The 23,457-nt window shown below is 40.0% G+C and overlaps 1 protein-coding gene and 1 long non-coding RNA gene across 3 annotated transcripts in view; one reads left to right on the top strand and one right to left on the bottom strand.

The window, feature by feature from the left end:
• The window catches only part of PCMT1 (protein-L-isoaspartate (D-aspartate) O-methyltransferase), a 43,476-nt gene extending 21,788 nt beyond the window's left edge, over positions 1 to 21,688 (bottom strand). The window contains exons 1-3 of one of the 2 annotated variants that reach the window (XM_073894074.1): positions 21,483 to 21,688; positions 6,511 to 6,615; positions 5,246 to 5,277 (exon numbers count right to left, since the gene is read on the bottom strand). In XM_073894074.1, coding sequence (XP_073750175.1) covers positions 5,246 to 5,277; positions 6,511 to 6,615; positions 21,483 to 21,537 — 192 coding nt within the window. In that variant the 5' untranslated portion in view covers positions 21,538 to 21,688. Of the gene's footprint in view, positions 1 to 5,245; positions 5,278 to 6,510; positions 6,616 to 20,753; positions 20,871 to 21,482 lie in introns of those variants that run through there. The other variant, XM_073894075.1, reaches the window with a different exon arrangement.
• Positions 21,689 to 21,855: 167 nt separating this feature from the next.
• On the top strand, positions 21,856 to 22,962 carry LOC112815451 (uncharacterized). The gene is made up of 2 exons (XR_003205979.2): positions 21,856 to 22,140; positions 22,541 to 22,962. It is a non-coding gene; the product is annotated as an uncharacterized lncRNA (long non-coding RNA).
• The last annotated feature ends 495 nt before the right edge of the window (positions 22,963 to 23,457 follow it).

Here is a 23,457-nt window from a genome sequence, read left to right as displayed (position 1 = left end):
GGAAAGTAATCAAAGAAACAAAGTAACTTCTGCAATATCTGGATCTCCAGACCCAGAAATCAAAGGACAAAAAGGACTTCTTTAAGGTACCAATCCCCAATCTACAGGCAGTTCTGGACCATCTTAATTCCAAAACAAACCCCAGGAATATTTTTTTCAGTACTATGTTTGCATAAGATTTAGTTTTTTAAAAAGGGGAGCATGGTGAGTTATTATTAAAGTCCTATTCAGATTTAAAATGTCAAGGCCTTCAATCACAATCATTAGCTTTTTTTAATGCTTTTATCACTCTAGCTAATATTTTTTTGGATAACCCATGTTTATCTCTAAATCCTCAAACTAAGTTTTTTAAAAGTTCTTTTTCATAATTATAAAAAATTTTAAACCCACAAATATATTGAATACCATTTTTTTCCTTATATACAGTCACCCACTTTATATATTGTGCCAACTGTTTTACCAAACCATCTGAAAATAGGTTGTAGACATCACAATACTTCACCCCAAAATACTTCAGCATGAATCTGCTAAAAAAACTAGGACATCTCCCTTTGCAACCACATCACCATTAACACACTCAAGAAAATAATCAATTTAGTATCATCTAACATACGCATCATACTCAAATTTCAACCGTCCCCAAAATGTCCTTTACAGCTGTTTTTTCCCCAGTCCATTCAAGGTTCATGCACTGCATTTATCAATATAAAATATTCTCCCCTCAATTCTCCTCTACCTACCACTTCTCCATTCTTCAAAACACTGACTCCTTTAATGAGTCCTCTCTGGCTGTCCCACATAATTCCCCATATTCTAGATGTGTGAATTTCCTCAAGGTTAGACTCAGATCCAAGACTTAGCAAGAACAGCACACATGGCTTGCTAGGCACCTCCCATTGCATCACATCAGGAAGCATATAATATTGGGCACCTTACCTCTGGACTTGCCAAGCTCAACCACTCAGTAAATATGGTTAACTACTAGATCACTCTTTTTCAAAGACATAATTTTCTCTTAGTAATTAATAAGTAATATGTAGAGTAAGAATTTGAGACTACATGAACATTTTTGTTCCCCAATAACCTTTCTCTAAATTGTTTTAGATTAATTGATGATCTCTGCCCAATTCAATCATATTGATGATTACAGAACAGTGATTTTTTTTAAAGTTCTATTTTTCCCTCCAAATGTATTAATTGGCATTCTTCTGTTTTTCTTTTTTTTTTCCGTCTTGCTTTTTTTTAATCTCTATGAACTCATAGATTTTTGTTTCTTTTTTCTTTTTTTAAAGATTTTACTTATTTACTGACAGAGAGAGAGAGAGCATAAGCAAGGGGAGTGGCAGGCAGAGGGAGAAGGAGAAGCAGGCTCCCCGCAGAGCAGGGAGAGCCCAATGTGGGACTTGATCCCAGGACCCCAGGATCATGACCTGAGCTGAAGGCAGTCGCTTACAACTGAGCCACACAGGCACCCTGGATTTTTGTTTCTTAATTTACAGTGTTACAATCCATTACCTTCATTATCTATCATTTTTCCATTTTCAAATTGTCTATAGCCTCTGGGAATCTCTTCAAACCTGCTCATATGTCCTTCCAGCATCACCCCATCAACCTTTGAGCACTTCCTCACTTTCTAATATTCAGTCACTTTTCTAAGGAGCTCTAGTCTCATTTAGTGAGAAATGGTATTTAGGATTCAATATCTGCATACTATGTGTACTCACGGCTACCAGGATGCCATTTTAACAGGTTGCTTTTAATCTCTTACCCAATGCATATATCACATTTTCAATTAAGACTTTGGAAAATATTCCAGGATTGTAGATACTTCCAAGCAAGTCTGTGATTTTAAAGTTCATTAAACAGAGATGTCATTTATCTTTGCTCCTCACTTTGTTTCTCTTTTAATACTTCTAAGATCTATGCAATAAATGATACTAAATCACAAATGCTTGTTTGTATAATACAATTAATACTATTTTATTCTACTCACATCCTGGTTCAGCAAGCATCAAAGGACACTGTATTATCACTGTATTATTACTGTTTGTACATACAGGCATACATATAGATGTACTGTGTGACTATATACATACACATAAATACACACATTTTCCTTATTAAGAGACAGAGGTAAGGATATATAAGTGATTAAAAACACATCCGCCTGGATGGCTCAGTCGTTAAGCGTCTGCCTTCAGCTCAGGTCGTGATCCCAGGGTCCTGGGATCAAGCCCCGTGTCAGGCTCCCTGCTCAGCAGGAGGCCTGCTTCTCCCTCTCCCACTCCCCCTGCTTCTGTTCCCTCTCTCACTGTGTCTCTCTCTGTCAAATAAATTACAAAAATCTTAAAAAAAAAAAAAGCATCCTTTTTGGGTGCCTGGGTGGCTCAGTCAGTTAAGTGTCTGCCTTCGGCTCAAGTCATAATCCCAGGGTCCTGGGATCGAGCCCCACATCTGGCTCCCTGCTCAGGGGGGAGTCTGCTTCTCCCTCTCCCTCTGCCTCTCCCCTGGCTTGTGCTAGCTCGTGCACTCTCTCTCAAATAAATAAAATCTCTAAAAATAAATAAATTAAATTAAATAAGTAAATATTAAAAAAAAACACAAGAAACCATTCCTATTCCATGGTTAAAAAAAAACAAAGAAGGGGGCATCTGGCTGGCTCAGTTGGAGAAGCATGCAGCTCTTGATTTTGGGGTTGGGAGTTCAAGCCTCACATTGGGTGTAGAGATTACTTAAATAAATAAACTTTAAAAAAAAAAAGAAGAAAACAGAAAGAAATTGGTAACATGTAAAGGGTACAGAGTGAAAAGCAGATCTCACTTTCATTCCCATCCCTCCAATCATCTACTTCTGACCTTGGAAGAAATCATTTTTAGTTTTCATGCCTAGAGGAAGACGTGTCTATGTATACATGCAGATTTGATTTTTGTATATTGCAGAATACTCTAAATACTCTTCTGTACTCTGCTTTTATACTTAATGCTTCCTGAACATCTTGCTATACTGGTACTTACAGAAATTCCTCATTTAACAGCTTCCCAGTATCTCACTGTATGGATATACTATAATTATTAACCATCCACTATTAGTGGACTATCAGTGATCACTTTTTTTTGCTATTATAAATAATGTGACAATGAACATCTTTAGTCATTTTGTACCTACAAAAATGTACCATAGGATAAATACCTTGAAATAAAAGTGAAGAATGTAAGGTATATTTATTTCACATTTTATAAATTTGCCAAATTGCCTTCCAATACTATCAATTTATTCTCAGCAAAAAAGTATGTAACTGTTTCCCCTTTCCAATACAAAGTATTAAACTTTTTCACCTCTGACAATCTGATAGGTGAAAAATGGTACTTCACTACAGTGCTAATGTATAATTTACTAACTATATAAATATAAATGAAAATGACATCTTTTCATTTGTTTAAGTGCTAATGTCATCTCTATTTCTTTTTCTATGAACTATCATTCTGGTACTTTAACTATATTCTTTTGGGTTCACCAGTCTTTTACTTCTTAATTTACAGGATACACACCCACATTTGTATATGGAAATTTGACCTAGATTGTTGTATGTATTCTAAATATTTTCCTCAGTTTTTCTTCTTTTAATTTTGCTTATAACATTTTTTTCTCTGCAGAAATCCAAAATTTTTATGTTGCAAAATATATGTTTTTTAATGGCTCATCTGTTGTCATGTTTTAAAAAGTCATTTCTAGGGGCACCTGGGTGGTTGGTAAGTTGGTAAGGATCTGACTCTTGATTTCAGTTCATGTCATGATCTTAGGGTCATGAGATTGAGCCCCACATCCGTCTCCACACTCAGCGGGGAGTCTGCCCCCCCCCTCCAGCTTGTGTTCTCTCACTCTAAAATAAATAAATCTTTTGAAAATAAATTTGAAAATTGAAAAATAAAGTATTTTTTTTAAAGATTTTATTTATTTATTTATTTGACAGAGAGAGAGAGAGAGAGACAGCAAGAGAGGGAACACAAGCAGGGGGAGTGGGAGAGGGAGAAGCAGGCTTCCTGCTGAGCAGGGAGCCCAATGCAGGGCTCGATCCCAGGACCCTGGGATCATGACCTGAGCCGACTGAGCCACCCAGGCGCTGCAAGTCATTTCTATTTAATGTTTATAAATAATAATTTTCCTATAATTTCATCTAGTATAACAGTTCATCATAAATATATGTAAATTTATTTTAACATACAGAAGGCTTTACATTTAAATAAGAGCTTCTCTAATCCCAAATACTTTCAGAGAATCAGAAAAGCTATTGTTCTTCTCCCCAAAAACCAACAGAGTACTCATTCAAATAACTGACATTTAAAACCCAAGAAAATTCCCAACAGATTAAAAGTGCTAGATAACTTAGAATAGGTCCTTCTCAGTTATACAGCTTCATAGCTGCTATACTTGACCAATCCGTAATGAATTTTCCAAATAAGATATGAAATAAAAGAAATAATATTCAACTTGAGATTTCTACAATATATCCATTATATTATTTAAAATATTCTCTTCCTGGGGCCCCTGGGTGGCTCAGTCGGTTAAGCGGCTACCTTCGGCTCAGGCCATGATCCCAGGGTCCTGGGATCAAGCCCCACATCGGGCTCCTTGCTCGGCGGAGAGTCTGCTTCTCCCTCTGCCTGCCGCTCCCCCTGCTTGTGCTCTCTCTCTGTCTCTCTCTCTGTGTCTAATAAATAAAAATAAATAAAATCTTTAAAAAATAAAATAAAATATTCTCTTCCTTGGGGCGCCTGGGTGGCTCAGTCGTTAAGCGTCTGCCTTCTGCTCAGGTCATGATCCCAGGATCCTGGGATCGAGCCCTGCATCGGGCTCCCTGCTCAGTGGGAAGCCTGCTTCTCTCTCTCTGTCTGCCGCTCCCCCTGCTTGTGCTTTCTCTTACTCTAATAAATAAATAAAATCTTAAAAAAATAAAATATTCTCTTCCTTAATTTGCTCATTACTAAATAACCTTTTATATCCAATTTTTACAGGATTAGATATTAATGACAACCAACAAAAACTTTAATGACAGTTTCTACCAAGAAGACTTCACTCTATATATCATGTATAAAGAATAAGAGGTTCATTACCAATCTACAAAACTCATAGATGATAAAACTGATCTAATTAAAAGCTCAACTTTTGTAAACCTTTTTTACTAAAGAAAATGATCTTAGAGGAAAAATGTGATCCATTTATATCCAAATGACCAAAGTTAACTTACCATGTGTGGAGCACTGATTGTTGCTTGGAAACCTGTAAAAGAAGAAGAGAACTACTGACACATTCAGCTGCAAAAACATACCAGATACTCCATGTAACTCCTTTCCTAACAGCCACAAATTCTTTTTCATAATAATATTTCTCGTTTTTATGATCTCAAGAAAATAAAACTTTTATTTTGCTTTTTAGAGGACTGTCAAGTAGCAGTTATAATGAGAACATACAATCATGCCAAAGGCTAATATGCTCATCTAGTACAACACTCCCACTATTTCTAAAAATTTCTTCTCCCATATAGTTAGCTAAGAAAGAATGTCAAGAAGTTGAGTTCATAAGTTTATGACTTGTTTTCTCTCCAGGTTTATAAAAAGAAAATAAACTTCCATATATAATAGGTATGTAAAATTTCTGAAAATTAAATTGCCTCCTATTTCTGGCAACTTATTGAGCAACTGGCAATCAAAGTAGCTTAAGAGACTAAAAAACTACCTCAGTTTACTCTTTATACTATCGCCTGATGGTAATTCACAATCTTTTCTTAGTTTCTAAGCTTTCAAGTTTTTTCTTCCAGTGTTGCTTTCTCAAAACTTATTTACCTGCTTCTGCATCTGAAGCAATTTTCACTGAGCGGTGGTAGCAGGTGCCTTCGGGGTTCAGAAGCTCCCCAGGATCTTCTCTGCTGACTGTTATAGTGCTTCAAAAGAAGAAAGCATGGCAGCTGGCTGACAGAATCCTGTGGCCCTTCTAAGCCTCAAAGGCGCCCACTGCCAAGGCTCAGCAGTTCAGCAAAACCTGCTTCAGGAGAAGGAGTTAAATACCAAACTTTCTAAAACCAAGCACAAACCAAAAAATTCAGGGCAAGTGAAGCAGAGAGGTCAGTAACCACTTAATTACACTTATTTCCTTTAATATTGATTTAAAAAACTGATGTTAATATGAAAAACAACTTCATTCAACATTAAGGTTTTAAAGAAAGCTAAGCTCTCAGTTTAAACTTAAATTTTCATTAAAAGTATGTTTTGTAAGAAAAATGTTTAAAATATTTTTCATATGTATTATACACAGTTTGAAAAAATAGAAAAGATACTTAATACATAACATCATTTTATTGAAATGGCTCTGTTTGGAATTATGATACTTAACTGAGGCATAAAAGTCAAACTAGCAAGGTAATAATAAATATCTCTGTCCCAGTCCATTTTTACTTAACAAAAATTATACAGTAAATGAGTAAAAATGTGACATTTTCAGAAATCCAGACCTTACCTATTGATTGTGGAGAATCCATATAAGGATTACATTTTGCATAGTGGGAACGGTCTGTGGCCAGCATTACTTCAAATACTTTATCTGTTTTGATGATTCCATTTTCTGAAATGAATGAGGCAAACATTTTAAGCTAGGAGTGAGATGACTAGATGTACTTTAGAGGTTACATTGGAGAGACTGGACTGGAAGAGAGCAAGATTGGAAGTTGTTGTAATGGCCCAGGTAAACACAACCTGGTCTTCAGCGATGACACTAAGGATGAAGAAAAGTAGAAGGATTTGAGTTACACTTAATTTAGGTAATATATACCTAACTAGCTCTGGAGGAAGGATGATGGGTAACGGTTGAGATGCTGATATCATACACTGATTTGCGAAATCCTGGAGAAGGAGCAGAGTAAGGAGGAAATGATAACTTACTTATTCAGTTAGTGGCTATAAACCATACAAGTGGAGATAGGCAGCAGTCCACTGAACATGTGGATCTGGGGCTCAGGAAAGAGATCTAGGACAGTGATACAGACTTCTAGTAATATAGATGGTAACTGAAACAATGGAAGTGAACTCAAGTAGCCAGGGAAGAACACACAAAAAAGAAAAACAAAAGCGAACATTGAAGAGATGTCCAAAGGAAGTGGAACCTTCAAAGATTATGACAAAAAGCAGCCACAAGGGTAGATGAAAATCAAGTAGATAAACTGTTACAAAGCCCAACTGAAAATAAATTGTTCAAGAAGCAAAGCAAGGTCAGTGATTATAAACTATAAATTCTTTGAGATTGAGTAAATATGTTAAACTTAAATAACCCTCATGGTACCATGCACAGTTATTATTCAGTAAAGCCCTTATAAACTCACTCAATATGCTTACTGACTGTCTAATACATACCAGACACAATGGTACACACTTAGGATATTATTATATATGATTAGAAATAAACAAGGCAATATAATTACAATTTTACAATTTAAATGGGTGAATTAGGGGAGCCTGGGTGGCTCAGTTGTTAAGCGTCTGCCTTTGGCTCAGGTCATGATCCCAGGGTCCTGGGACGGAGCCCCGCATCAGGATCCCTGCTCAGCGGGAAGCTTGCTCCTCCCTCTCCCACTCCCTCTGCTTGTGTTCCCTCTCTCACTATGTCTCTGTCAAATAAATAAATAAAATCTTCTAAAAATAAATAAAATAAATAGGTGAATTATATAATAAAAGTATACTTTAGTAAAGCTGTTTAAAAAAAAGATTCAGTTGGGGTGCCTGGGTGGCTCAGTCAATTAAGTAACTCTTGATCTCAGCTCAGGTGTTGATCTCGGGGTCGTGAGTTCAAGCCCCACACTGGGCTCCACGCTGGGTGGGAAGCCTACTTTTAAAAAATTAGAAAATAAATTAAAAATATATTTTAAAGAAAAGATTCAATGGGGGTGCTTGGGTGGCTTAGTTAGTTAAGTGTCTGATTCTTGGTTTTAGGATAGGTTGTGATCTTTGGGTCCTGAGATCGAGCCCTGCGTTGGGCTCCGCACTTTGTGAGGAGTCTGCTTGTCCCTCTCCCACTGCTCCTCCACTTGCTTGCTCAATCTCTCTCTTTCTCTCATAAATAAATAAAAAATCTTTACAAAAAATTCAATGGGACTAGAAGTGGCAATCGAGAAGCTCTGATTCTGGGGGAGAATCAAAAGAAAACAGGGAAAGAATGGTGCCTTTTGATGCAGCAATAAAGGAAAAGAAAATTAAGGATCCTGCAGAAACAAAAGAGCAACAAGATGTGCCGACTCCTCCCCTTTTCCAACAGCACTACTCCTAAACACATCACCAACCTTTAAAGAAACTACAAGTCACTATACTGAAAAAGGTGCTCTGGAACTGTGTCCACAAAATGTCCAAAAATAGGAAAAAGAAAAAAAACCCAACTCCATTCAAAGATACTGTAAAAAGAAAACAAAATGCAAATCAAAACATTTCAGCTGAGGGGCATTTGGGTGGCTCAGCAGGTTGAGCATCCAACTCTTGGTTTGGGCTCAGGTTATGGTCTCTGGGTCATGAGTGAGATCAAGCACTGCCTTGAGCTCCAAGCTCAGCAAGCAGTCTGCTTGAGACTCTTCCCCCTCCCTCTCCCTCCCGTCCCTCCTTGTGCTCTCTAAAATAAATAAAATCTTTAAAAAAACAAAACCAAAAAAGGGGTGTCTGGGTGGCTCAGTCGGCTAAGCATCTGACTTTGGCTCAAGTCATGATTTCAGGGTCCTGGGACTGTGCCCTATGTCGACTCTGTACTCAGTGAGGAGTCTGTTCCTCCCTCTCCCTCTGCCCCTCCCCCTGCTCATGCTCTCTCTCAAATAAAAAAAAATCTTTAAAAAATTAAAAATTAAAAATTAAAAAAAACTTCAGCTGATTAAACAGAAACTATAATTTTAAAACTATATTCTAAAAAAACAGCAGAAAGTAAGTAAAAGTATTACCAGGAACAATCAACCTCATGACATATACTAATAAAACTATCAGACTTGGGCGCCTGGGTGGCTCAGTTGGTTAAGCGACTGCCTTCGGCTCAGGTCATGATCCTGGGGTCCTGGGATCGAGTCCCACAGGGAGCCTGCTTCTCCCTCTCCCACTCCCCCTGCTTGTGTTCCATCTCTCACTCTCTCTCTCTCTCTCTCTCTCTGTCAAATAAATAAATAAAATCTTAAAAAAAAAAAAACTATCAGACTTTAGGGGCACCTGGTAGCTCAGTTGGTTAAGCATACAACTCCTGATTTCAACTCAGGTCATGATCTCAGGGTAGTGAGATGGAACCCCACAGTTCTAGGTGTAGAGTCTCTCTCCTCCTTCTGCCCCTCCTCCACTGCCCCTGCACCCAGCCCTGTAAAACAAAAACAAACAACAACAAAAACTCAGACTTTAAAGGCATGGAAAAAAATCCTCAGAGCCTCAAGGCAAAAAAATCGTATTACCTAATAAGGGTAAAAAAAAAAAAAAAAGTTAGGCAACCATCAGATTTCCTAAAAGCAAAATTCAAAGCAAAGCAAGAATGAATCAACATTTTCAAGAAATTCAATAAAAGAAAATGCCTGGATGGCTCAGTCGGTTAAGCATCTGACTTGGTTTCGGCTCAGGTCATGGTCTCAGGGTCCTGGGATCAAGCTCCAGGTCAGGCTCAGTGCTCAATGGGGAGTCAGCTTGAGATTCCCTCTCTCCCTCTGCCCGGCCCCCACCCCGCGCACTCTCTCTCTGAAATTAATAAATCTTTTTTTTAAAAATATTTTATTTGACACAGAGAAAGAGAGTGAGAGAGAGAGAGCACAAGCAGGGGGAGTGGCAGGCAGGCAGAGGGAGAGGGAGAAGCAGGCTCTCCGCCGAGCAGGGAGCCCCACGCGGGGCTCGATCCCAGGGTCCTGGGATCGTGACCTGAGCCGAAGGCAGCTGCTTAACCGACTGAGCCACCCAGGTGCCCTCAAATTAATAAATCTTTTAAAAAAAAGAAAAGAGGGGCGCCTGGGTGGCTCAGTTGTTGGGCATCTGCCTTCGGCTCAGGTCATGGTCCCAGGGTCCTGGGATCAAGCCCTGCATCGGGCTCCCTGCTCCGCAGGAAGCCTGCTTCTCCCTCTCCCACTCCCCCTGCTTGTGTTCCCTCTCTCGCTGTGTCTCTCTCTGTCGAATAAATAAAATCTTTAAAAAAAAAAAGGTTCATTTATTAAAAAAAAGAAAAGAAAATGCAAATCAACAACTGAAAAGAAGGAAACTACTGAGGCACCTTGCTGGCTTAGTCCATACAGCATGCGACCCTTGATCTTGGGATCATGAGTTCAAGGCCCACATTGGGCATAGAGCTTACTCAAAAAAAAAAAAAAAAATTAAAACCCCACAATGACAAAAAAAAACCAACAAAAAAAGCAAACTACTAATACATTCAACAACTTGGATAAATCTCAAAAGTACTAATCTCAGTGAAAGAAGTCAGACAAGACTATACACTGTATGATTCCATTTATATCAAATTCTAGAAAAGTCAAAACTATAGTGGCAGATGGCTGATCTGTGATTGCTAAAGAGTGGGGGTAAAAGGAGTAGATTAATAGCAAAGGGGCATCAGGAAACTTTGTGGGTAAAAGAAATGTTCTATATCAGAGATCAGCAAATTTACATGAAAGTCCAAATAGTAAATATTTCAGGCTTTGCAGTCCAAAGTCTCTGTTGCAAGAACTCAACTGTCAATGTAGTATGGGAACAACCACAAACAATACCAAATAAAGGCTATATTAAGATAAACTTTTATAACTAAAAATAGACAGTAGGGGTGCCTGGGTGCATCAGTCAGTTAGGCTGTGACTCTTGATTTCAGCTGAGGTCACGATCTCAGTGTCCTGGGATTGGGCCCCACTTTGGGCTCCACACTCAGCCAGGAGTCTGCTTCAGAATTCTCTCTCTCCCTCTGCCCCTCCCTCAGCCTGCTCAGGCACACATTCTCTCTATATATAATAAATACATCTAAATAAATAAATAAATAAATAGATACAGACAAACAGTAGACCAGATTGGCTTATGGGGTGTAGTTTGCTGACCCCTGTTCTATATCATTAGGGTGCTGGGTTACACAACTAAATTTGTCAAATTTTTCAAATTGTAATTTTTTTTTAAGCAAGAGAGAGAGAGAGAAAGAACATGTGTGTGTATGTACATGTGTACATGAGCACAAGGGGGAGAATTTTAAGCAGGCTCCAGGCCCAGCATTGTTGGGCTCCATCTCACAACCCTGAGATCATGACCTGAGTCAAAATCAAGAGTCACTTAACTGACTGAGTCACCCAAGCACCCCCTCAATGTTTTGGTTTTTTTCAAGATTTTATTTATTTGAGGGAGCGAGCAAGAGAGTGAGAGAGAGCACGATGGGGGAAAGGGGTAGAGGGAGAGGGAGAATCAAGCTCTCCCCTGAGCAGGGAGCCCCACACAGGGCTCCATCCCAGGACCCCGGGATCATGACCTGAGCAGAAGGTAGATGTTTAACCAACTGAGCCACCCAGGCACCCCACACCAAATGGTTTTTAAAAGCATGTCATTATTTACTAAAAAGCTGAACACATCAAGGCTCAGAATCAAGGTTTATTAGACCATTATTGGTTGGTTTCCAAAATTTTCACCACAAGATTCTTTTTATTTTTGCCTTGAATTCTGTATTTTGAAAGATGCCTAAACTAAGCTACATTTACTAAGTTATTAAGTCATTTTGCCATTTTTGGTAATTTGACGTATACAACTGCCAGTGCCTTGAACATTTTTATCAAAGAGCAAAATAATTTAATGTTTCACTTTTTGTGGATAGCCTAATTACGAGTAAATGTGAAATTACCATTAGGTTTTCTGAAATAGTGAACAGCTTTAGAACCACCCATACCCAATCCTCCTGTGCCTTAGAGACCAAGGACCTTAATTAAATAATTATAATAATGGCGGGTGCCTGGGTGGCTCAGTTGGTTAAGTGACTGCCTTCAGCTCAGGTCATGATCCTGGAGTCCCAGGATTGAGTCCTGCATCAGGCTCCCTGCTCAGCAGGGAGTCTGCTTCTCCCTCTGATCCTCCTCCCGCTCATGCTATCATTCTCTCTCTTTCAAATAAATATCTTTAAAAATAATAATTATTATTATTTATTTAAAGATTTTATTTATTTGAGAGAGAGAGTGGGAGAGAGAGAGAGAGCCCAAGAGGGGGTAGGGTCAGAGGGAGAATAATAATTATAATAATGGCTAATGTTGGTCCAAATATGCAATTGATCCAAAAGAGAAGTCAGTAGGATTCAAAAAGAAGAATGCAACAGAATCCAAGCCATAAGTCAAGTAATAAAAAATTTGAAAAGATTAGAGCCATGTTAAGGTGTCTGTTTCTCTTTTCAACTTGACGGATGGTGGAAGGGTGCAGAGGTGGAAGGGTACAGATAAATTCCAGCAAAAAAAAAAAATGCTGTAAGAGTCATGATTTAGATGTGAAGAAAATTAAAATGTGACATGATTTCAAGCAACTGATCAAATGTGAAAACAAGGAAAAATATCCTACTATTCCTCTACAATAGTGGAGGGGTCTGTGATATTGGAAACAGAAAGTAGGGAATAAACTCACAGTAGACTACATAACTCAGCCAAATGTTGACATAGTCATACAATTGATGACTATTGATTTTCAACACTAAAAATTAACAAAATGCAGAAAATTTATTTACTGCTCAGAACACAAATTATCAACTTTGACAAAGTAAAAGAGCCACTAATAAGTTGGGCAATGAGAGAGAGAACTCCCTAGTATCCTTTCTTACAAAGTAGAAGGGTTACCAGAGGTAGTGTTAGTTTATAAATTATGAAACAAGAAACTGAGGTTAAAGTATATTACTTAATGTTAGAAAGGTAACCACAAAAAAGGAAGCAAAAAATTATGATATAACTATATGAGGGAGAGCTGGGTTTGTAGAGTTAAATACTTGTCCATCTTGTCAGGAGGTCAACAGATAATGTCTGAAGTTGATAAAACAAGAAATGACAATTTAACCACATGATTTAAAGACATGAAGATAATCACCAGAAAAAACAAAAAAATGTAGTTAAAAGTGGTTCTCTCTAGGGGCGCCTGGGTGGCTCAGTCGTTAAGCGCCTGCCTTAGGCTCAGGTCATGATCCCAGGGTCCTGGGATCGAGCCCCACATCGGGCTCCCTGCTCAGCGGGAAGCCTGCTTCTCTCTCTCCTGCTCCCCTTGCTTGTGTTCCCTCTCTCACTGTGTCTCTGTCAAATAAATAAATAAAACCTTTAAAAAAAAAAAAAAGTGGTTCCCTCTAGGCAATGAGTCTAGGGGTGGGAAGGAATGGAGCCAAGCAATTGTTATTTTTCAATAAATGCCCTTGTGTAGGATTTTATCTCTTAAAAGATATCTTTTATCTTTTAAGAGATAAAATCCTACATGTACATGTACATGTACATGTATTACTTGACTAAAAATTAATCTTGGGGTACCTGGGTGGCTCAGTTGGTTAAAGCATCTGACTCTTGATCTCCATTCAGGTCTTGATCTCAGGGTTGTGAGTTCAAGCCCCACGATGGGCTCCATGATGGGTGTGGAGCCTACTTAGAAAATAAATAAGTAGAGGGCACCTGGGTGGCTCAGTTGGTTAAGCGACTGCCTTTGGCTCAGGTCATGATCCTGGAGTCCCGGGATCGAGTCCCACATCGGGTTCCCTGCTCAGCAGGGAGTCTGCTTCTCCCTCTGACCCTCCCCCCTCTCATGCTCTCTTTCTCTCATTCTCTCTCTCAAATCAATCAATAAATAAAATCTTTAAAAAAAAAAGAAAATAAATTTTAAAATCTTTTAAAAAAATAAAAATTAATCTTAATTCTAACCTTGTTATCGTAGATAGTATATATTTATATAAATATATAAACAATACACACACACACACCCCTCCAATTAGGAAGATGTAAGATGTGGCAGGGGACTCCTTTTCCTTCACAGTGGTAGAATTTTAACTGGGTGCATTATCTAGCCTCTCTGTAGTTATGTGTAGTCTTACAATTAAGTTCTTGTCAAGAGAACATACACAGAAATTATGTATGCAACTTCCAGATCATCCTCTTAGAAAGGAATGGATTATTTTCTCTTTCCCCATTCTTCTCCCCACTGGCCGGAATATGGAAATGATGGAGGTAAACTATCCTCAACCTTTCAGATAAGGGAAAGACTTTAGGAAGCCCAAGAGAGATGAACGCAGGTCCTCAACACTTTAGAACCACCATATTAGCTCTGAATTGTTTATGCTTGGGTTGTTACAGGAGACAGAACTTTGATTTTGTTTCAGCCATTGTTATCGTGGTCTTTGTTAGAGCAGCTGAACAGGAACCCTAATGCAGTGTATGAGGAGGAAAACAAGATCAGTCTGAAGAACGGGAATGGAGTTGGAGCGTGGAAATAGGTTGCAGAAGACCCTAAAGAGGCCTGAAAGCTGAACAAGAGGTGTTTACACTTGATACAGTAAGCAATGGGAAGCCTGGGCAGGCAAGTGACTTAACAGAAAACATTATCTTAGGAAAACTAGCATAATGTGTAGAACGGAGCTGAGGGGAGGGAAACTGAGAATGTGACAACCCATCAGACACTTGGAGGTCTATCACTCCAAGTATAGACTAAGGACCCAGGCTGGGAGAATACAGTTAACAGTGGAAGCGATGACTAGGAAAGGTATCCATAAGAACTGCTGAGTTAATGTGGTAACAGTCTGAAAGAATCAATGACTACTCCAAGATTTTTGATCCAGGAAAACAGAAGAATGGAAGCAATCCTGGCAGAAATGGAAAGGAAGAAAGCCTGTGTTGATATGAAGCACTGAACATCAGGGGGAAAAAGTAAGCTTCCATGGACTTCAAACAAGTTTCTCTAATCTTGCTACAAAGTTGCATCTCAGGGCCCGCCTGGATGGCTCAGTGGGTTAAGCATCTGCCTTTGGCGCAGGTCATGATCCTGGGGTCCTGGGATTGAGTCTCCCATCAGGCTCCTTGCTCGGCAGGGAGCCTGCTTCTCCCTCTCCCTTTGCCTTTCACCCAGTTCTCGTGCTCGCTCTCTCTCTCAAATAAATAAAATCTTAAAAAAAAGTTACATCTCAATAAAAGAAGTATTATATTACATATTACTTTATTTGACTTGAACAGTTGCTAACCATCTACTCTATATTCCTTCTCAACTATCAACATGCCAGGAAAAACAATAAGAAATGAACAAACTGGTCACCTTTACTTCCTATCTAGAATGATTAGGCATAAGAAGTAAGCAGAGCTTGAGACACTTTCAGTATAGAAAGTCTGAGAGAAATTAGTTTTAAATCCATACTATAATCAAAGAAGAATTTCACATGATGGCAAATTATGATAAAGCACATCATCTAAGTACCAGAGATCATTTAAAAATACATTTTTCTTCCTAGAGTTGTTGTACTATGTTGTACACTTGAAACTAATGTAGCACTCTGTGTCAGATAATTAAGAAAGAAAAAACACATCTCACCTTGAACTGCTCTCACTCCTAATAGATACATAAAGTTAACTATTTGTTTTGACACTATTTCTTCTCTCTTTTTTTTTTAAGATTTTATTTATTTGACAGAGAGACAGTGAAAGAGGGAAGACAAGGAGGGAGTGGGAGTGGGAGAGGGAGAAGCAGGCTTCCCACTCAGCGGGGAGCCCAATGCAGGGCAATCCCAGAACCCTGGGATCATGACCAGAGCAGAAGCAGACACTTAACGAATGAGCCACCCAGGCACCCCTCTTTTTTTTTTGACACTTTCTTAAAGGAGGATATTCCCTGGACTCCTAACCTTTAACAAACTAAAATGTTACACAGAATTCTAAAATATAGGTAACCAAATGTTAACTTCTGTGGCTCCCTCTCCTACACACACACACACACACACACACACACACACACACACTGCAGCTGATTTTACAGAATCCACGATGTAACTGAAATCAAGAATCTTGGATTTGGAAGAGTCCTTAGGAGTTTATATACAGTTAAAGCTGATGACAGATCTCTTCTATGATATCCCTTACAGAAAAATGGTCAACCGTTCTTTGCTTCCAATATTCAGTGACAGAAAATATTATTTTTCAAAGCCAACTCTTTGATTGTTAGGATAGCTTTGTGAATACTTCCTTATAATGAGCCAAGATCTGCCTTCCATTTGTCCTGGTTTGACCCTCTACTACATGACATTTCCGAAAATATTTCACCACTATTGCTCTCTTAAGCTTTCTCATTGCTAATAAAACCACCTCAATCCCATCAAATCACCATATAAAATGCTGACTCTCTCTGGTCATCTTGATCACCCTTGTCTGATAATCTGTGTTTTCACTGCTACTCATGTTGGCTAAAACTAAATGTAATACTAATAAAAATATGTGGAACAGCACAATGGACTTAAGACCACATGAAATAGAATGTAATACAATCCATCTAGATCTAGTGCTGTCCAATAGACCTAAGGATGATGGAAATGTTCTATGTCTGCACTAAAAGGTCTAGCCTCATGTGGCTATTGAGCTCTTAAATTATGGTTAGTGTGACTGAGAAACTGAATTTTAAATTTCATTTAACTTTAATCGATTTAAATTTAAGTAGACATACTGATATTAAAGCCCCCCATCATATAAATTAGATCTTACTCAATGTATTGTAAGTTTACCTATTAGTATGTACCCATAAGACTGACTTGAAACTAGTCAAAATGAGGAGGACTGGACTCTAACTGAGGTCCCAATTTCTGAAAACAATCTCTTAGGATTTTCTTAGCTGGTTATATTTGGTCCATGAACACACATAATAAAACTAATGGAATATTCTCTTTTCCACTAGTCATGCTACTAGTAGCTAAGAACTGACACTCTAAATAGCATAAGAAAATCATTCCAATTTATTTGCAGAAATAAGAATACAAAAACTACAAATTATTCTAATCCTTATTCAAATGCCTACTCAAGGTCTCCACCAAAATGTCTCCTAAGCATCTCAAATACAACATCCCCCAAAATAAACTCGTGCTCTCCACACCTCCTTGCACACCTCCTCCCCACCACCCAAAAGTCCCTGCTGCTCACTCACTTATTGTTTCCAACTCAGAAAATGGCAAATCATTTTAAATGCCCAGGCCCAAAACCTTGCATTCATATCCTTGACTCCAATCTTTCTCCCACACCCCAAATCCAAATCTAGCAACATACAATTTTTTCTGCTTGGAATGCCTTTCCCCCAGCTCTATCTGCATAGTTAGAATTTCTTCTCATCCACCAACTCTTTGCTCAAGTGACACCTTAGTGAGGCCTTCCCTCCCACAACTGCAAACCTAGTATCCCACACTCCCAAATCTCCTTCCCTACTTTGTGACTTATCATGTGACATACTAGGTATTGTACTTGTCTGCTCCCGTTAGAAGTAATCTATAAAAGAGAATATTCGTTTTGTTCAGTTTGGCATACAGAAGATAGTTAAATATCAGTTAACTGACAAATCCTGTAAACATTATAATATATGCAAAATGACACAATCAAGGATGCAAAGTGAAAATAACTGATATTATCAGAGCACTGGATTGAATTTTTTCTAACAAATAAAAATAGGTAAAAAAAAAAAAAAATGTTTTAAGTGGCCAGTATAGCATCTGAAGTCTCTCAGTTAAGAGTTAACCTTCCACAAATGCTCAGGTTTAGCGCCCCCTGCTCTAGGAGACCACCTTTCTCAACCTCATCTACTCCTGCCCCTATCTTTTCCTATTTTTACCATGGCTTGATAGTATTCCAATAAAAGTAGAAAATAAATTCTAATATAAACATTACTTAAATTGTCACATTTCCTGGATTAAGCAGGCTCATAGTTGTTTTAAGTTAATTTGTTTTAAGAGCGCATTATCAGCCTGTAATTATAAAATAACTATATTCTTCATTTCTATAGACCTGCATTGTCCAATATGGTAGCCATTAGCCACATGTGGCTATTTAAGTTAAATAAATAAAAATCCAGTTCCTCAGTTGTGTTAACCACATTTCAAATGCTGAATGCCACATGTAGCTAGTGGCTACCAAATTGAACAGGACAGACACACAGATTACAGAGAGTTCTATTGGGCAGGATTGTTACATTTTTTTCTTAAAACTTTATTCTAAAGCATAAAACTGATTCAGCTGAAACACTGGTAGAGTTTAACCTCATAATTTTCAATTCTCTGTATCAGTGATTCTCCCATCCAAGTACTAACCAGGCCCGACCCTGCTTAGCTTCCGAGATCAGACGAGATCGGGCATGTTCAGGGTGGTATGGCCGTAGACTCTGTATCAGTGATTCTCAAAGTGGTGGCCAGACCACTAGCTGCACTACTTAGGAACTTGTTAAAAATACAAATTCCTGGGGTACCTGGCTGGCTCAGTCTGTCAGTCTGTGGAGCATGTGACTCTTGATCTCAGGGTAAGTTCAAACCCCACATTGGGCGTAGAGCCTACTTAAAAAGAATAAATAAATGTATTTATTAAAAAAAATACAGGGGCGCCTGGGTGGCTCGGTTGGTTAAGCGACTGCCTTCGGCTCAGGTCGTGAGCCTGGGGTCCTGGGATTGAGTCCCGCATCAGGCTCCCCCTGCTCTGTGGGGAGCCTGCTTCTCCCTCTGCCTCTGCCTGCCACTCCCCCTGCTTGTGCCCTCTCTCTCTCTGTCAAATAAATAAATAAAATCTTTAAAAAAAAATACAAATTCTTGAGCCACAGCAATCTGTTTTAACTAGCTCTCCAGGGGATCCAGGAGATTCTGAATCATGCTCAAGTTTTAGACCACTGTTCTAAGTTACTTAAGAGTGGCTGTTGGGGCACCTGGGTGGCTTAGTCTGTTAAGCATCTGCCTTCAGCTCAGGTCATGATCCCAGGGTCCTAGGATTGAGTCCCATGTCAGGTTCCCTGCTCAGTGGGGAGTCTGCTCCTCCTTCTCCCTCTTCTCCTCCTCTCTCTCTCTCTCTCTTGCTCGCACGAGTGTTCTCTCTCTCTCAACTAAATCAATAAAATCTTAAAAAAAAAAGTGGTTGTCATCATAAGCTATGAAATACTGAGACATACCATTACATTCTACAATATTCCATAAATGATATATCAACTATGAAATCATATACAACCATATTTCTATTATGACATCTTATAAAAGGAAAACTCAGTAGATATTTTCAATAAAATTATAATAATATTACAACTAAAGCAATCGTGAACTTCATTTCTTTTAAAAAATATACAACTGTAATTTGCTTCCTCTTCCAATTTGCAGATCCTTTTTCACTTCAACATCAACATAGCACATTTTTTTAAGTTCTTTATTTTAATTTCAGTATAGTTAACAGTATAGTGTTATATTAGTTTGAGGTATACAATAGAGTGATTCAACAACATAATCCAACTTTAATCTTTTTCTAAAGATTCAACTAGAAGCCTTTAAGAACACACAACAATGGAATAACTAGGAAAAGGGAGAAATTTTCAAATTTTGTGCCAACTGAAATTCTCACAAGAAAATACTACTTTTATAATAAACTAATAAGTAAAAATGAAATCTATTAGCTAGAATTCGGCAAGAAGTTGAAACTAACATTGCACAAGTGTTACAACAGGCTAAACAATTTGAGTACTCTAATTTCCTACTACACATCACAGATACAGTATAAGATTAAATATGTGCAATACTGACATCCATGTATGTTAAATATTTGTTATTAAATTTTCTGATAGAAAAACATCCTTAGACCTTTCAGCTAGGAAAAATAACACTGCAATAAAATGGTTATAAAACCACTGGGGAAAGAGCTAGTCTTGACTTACTACCAGTTTGACCCAAAAAGGAGAGTCATTAAGAGCCTGATTACAAATTTCTGCCATCGGCTAGTGCCTTCTGTGATAACTTACCAGCAGAAAATTACTTAGTCACAATTTGTGCATAGAATGTTTTGGATATGTACACTAAAATAGCAGGCACTAGATCATTTTAAGAAATGTTATTAAAATATTTACCACATATTGAGCTTATCTGTAATCCATGGGAACCTAAATCAGACTAAAAAATACTGTCTCAGCATATAAATGTCCACTTCCACTCAAATATCCTCCCATAAAGTGAACATTGGCAATGCTTGACAGAATCTTGAAATCTAAACATTCTTCATTACTAAATGCAAAGGATAATTACAAAATTTTTAAATACTGTAATAAAAAAAGTCAAATGACTAATACTACGTACTAACCATGTGCCATTTCTCTCACTCATCTTGCTATTTCTAGCACAGATCCAAGCATATAATGTATATTTAATTGCATTCACGAAAAAAGGAATGAGAATTAAGTTTGAGAGAATTCAAAGACAAAAAAAAAAAGTCCTAGCCCTCAAGGAAGTTACAAATCGAATTAGGAAACCTGATAAATACAAGAAAAGCTAAATAACATATGACAATTAAAAACACCACGTGGCAGGATACGATTATTTGCAAAGCTGGTGGCAAACAATGCTATAAATTCCGACTAGAATGAAGGTATTACGGACAGCGATCCTTCTGGTCTCCCGACCGGACAGCAACACTATATTTCCATTTAACAAAAGAAAGTAACAGCACTCACCCCACCCTAAAATTATCATAAAAGGAAGGAATACAAGAACTAAAGAAAATGATATAAAGAAACCGCCTTGTAAAAAAGTTAGAACATTCCACATACACAATCATTTGTTGGATCCCAGGACCTCTAAAAGCTCCTGAAACACAAGTCTCTCAGAAACAGCATCCTCTGATTATTTCTTCCTCCGCCCCCCACGAAGATTTCCACTGGACAGCCGCCCCAGAAATTTCTCCCAGCATCCGCAATGACAATACTCTCATCTTTCCCTCCCTCCCCTCGCCTGTATCAGACGGTGGCATCTCTCTCCAGAGGAAAAAACGGAGGGCGGGGGAGGCTGTATAGGACAGAGAGAATGCTTGCAGTGAGGCCGATTATTAAGGAGAAGGAAGGCGAGACGACGCGGAGGTCAAGGGTGGGGTCCCCTCAGATCCAGCCCAGCCTCTAGGCCAGGTCAACATCTCCCCACCCTTAGGGCACGCCCCTCGCCCGCCAGACCCGAACGAGCAGGCAGCGGACTCGAGTGACATCCCCACCACCTGTGCCGCAACCCCTCCCCCAGGCCCGTGGGGAGACGCCTGCCCCTGCCTCATCAAGAGCAGCCCATGGCTCTTTCTCTACCCTTCCAGTCCACGTCGCCGATGAGTGACAGGTCCCCGGGGGAGGCGATAGCAAGCGCACGCCGCTCGACACTGCTGGTGCAACACTGCACCGTACCCTCCAGCCGGCACGGGGCCGGGGCGTAGACAGAGCGTTCCGGGCGGCCCAGGGAGACCCAGTCCAGGCCTAGCCTGGCCCAGTTGCCCCACATTGGGCGGGGGTGGCACTTACTGCGGAGATTGTGGATTAGCTCCGAGTGGCTGGCGCCGCCGGATTTCCAGGCCATCGCTAAGCACACCCGGAGCAGGTACAGAACCACCTTCAGCGCGGCGACGGTGCCCAGCAGCTTCCCCTAGAGTGAGACCACCTCCCACACGGTCACCGCCCCGCTCGCGTCCCCGCTGTAGTCTCCGCTGTGACTGCTGTCGCCGCCGGTGCCGCCACTGCGCGCTCCCGGCATCCCCCGCGGCACGCATGCGCTCTGTGACGCTGCGCGGCCTCGGGTGCGGCGGGGTGGGGCCGCGGGCAGGGGTGGCCGCGTGCCCCACTGCCTGCGCCTGTGGCTGCTGCGGCTGCTGCGGACGGGCTGGGAGCCCGGGCTGAGTCAGCGCTGCTGCCGCCGCCGCGTGCCCCCTCTCTGAGAATTCGGGCTGCGCACCGCCAACTTGCTGAGTTCGCCCTGCGGCCAGGCGGGGTGGGCCCCGGCGTGGTCGGTCGCGTGCCTGGCTGCGGCCTTGGTCACCGAGCGCGGTGGCACGACGGCGGGACCCATTCGTGCCGTCGCGTCTGCCCGATCCGGTTACGCCGCTGCCGGTAGCTCGGTAGTCGCAGCTGAGTCAGCTGTTGCGAGCCGCGGGTCTGCTCCTATAGCTGTCCAGATTGTTAGACGGTGGGCTTCCTCCGTATTCCTCACCCAACCCAGTTGTCTAATATTTAGGTCTGTTCGAGTCGGAGCTCCTTATGGTGGAGCCTGAATAATCTTAATAGACCCGGAGGGCAAAGGCCCTCTCTCACCCGAGTACTCGAGCCTGTAGCTTTGTGACAAGTACATCGGTGTTTGGTTAGCAGAGACCTTAGGACCCTGGTTTGTTCTCAACTCTAAAGCACATACTCAAGAGAGTGGAAGAACACCATAACGGGGGGGCGGGGGCGGTGGAGCGTGGGAATGCTTTGCTCCTGCAAACAATGCAATCGGCTAAAATTACCACAGTATCTAATGAAGAATGTGTTATTTTCCCAACAAAAGTATGCATTTTCAGCTAATTAATCCCCACAAATTCCATCGTTAGACTGGACACCAGCTTTATCGCTACCAGCCCTGCAAGACAATGAGTTCCGGAAGCTGACAGGGAACATTGCCCGGCACATCCAACTTGCTGCCTCCTAATCAGGACTGAGACTGACAGAATCCAGTCATCATTTAGTCCAATAAACTTTTAAGAAAGGAAACAAAGCAATGTCAAGACCTCTACGCTACTGCATGAGCAGTGATTTTCAAATTCCAATTCTCGTCAGATTTTGTCAAATGTAACAGCCTCTACTACCACTCCGAAATATACTTGTACATTACCTGTTTTCTGGGATTCTGTGACATAAATGAAACCACACTCAAGAAGGTGTTCTTTATGTGACTGACGAACTGCCTACTGCCCTAAGGAAGCACCTCAGTGTTCTTTAATATTAGGAATAAAATTGTCAGTTTGGGACTCTACTAGTTTTCTATCTTATCTCTGAAGTCTCCTAATATTCTAGTTAAAAGAACAAAACCAGTCTATTCTCCACAAGAGCCTGGTAAGTCTCTTTATAGCTGACCTAGATGAATTGCATCTACATGTGGTGCTTCCATAAGCTGTGGCTGTGAAATAGGACTACTAATATCCGTTAAAAAGATATCACGGTTCCTTTTAAAGAAACAACCAACACACAGTTATGAATGTATTATAAAGGAGATTTAAAAAAATGATACCTTGGGCGCCTGGGTGGCTCAGTTGGTTAAGCGACTGCCTTCGGCTCAGGTCATGATCCTGGAGTCCTGGGATCCAGTCCCGCATCGGGCTCCCCGCTCAGCGGAGAGTCTGCTTCTCCCTCTGACCCTCTTCCTTCTCGTGCTCTGTATCTCTCATTCTCTCTCTCTCTAATAAATAAATAAAATCTTAAAAAAAAAATTTAAAAAATGATACCTTTTGTATGCAATAGGATTTAAATT

This window comes from Callorhinus ursinus, unplaced genomic scaffold, assembly GCF_003265705.2.
Source record: "Callorhinus ursinus isolate GAN/ISIS: 27379988/994484 unplaced genomic scaffold, GSC_fseal_2.0 scaffold6, whole genome shotgun sequence".
Classification (NCBI taxonomy): Eukaryota; Metazoa; Chordata; class Mammalia; order Carnivora; family Otariidae; genus Callorhinus; species Callorhinus ursinus.
This window is presented reverse-complemented; position numbering and strand designations above follow the sequence as displayed.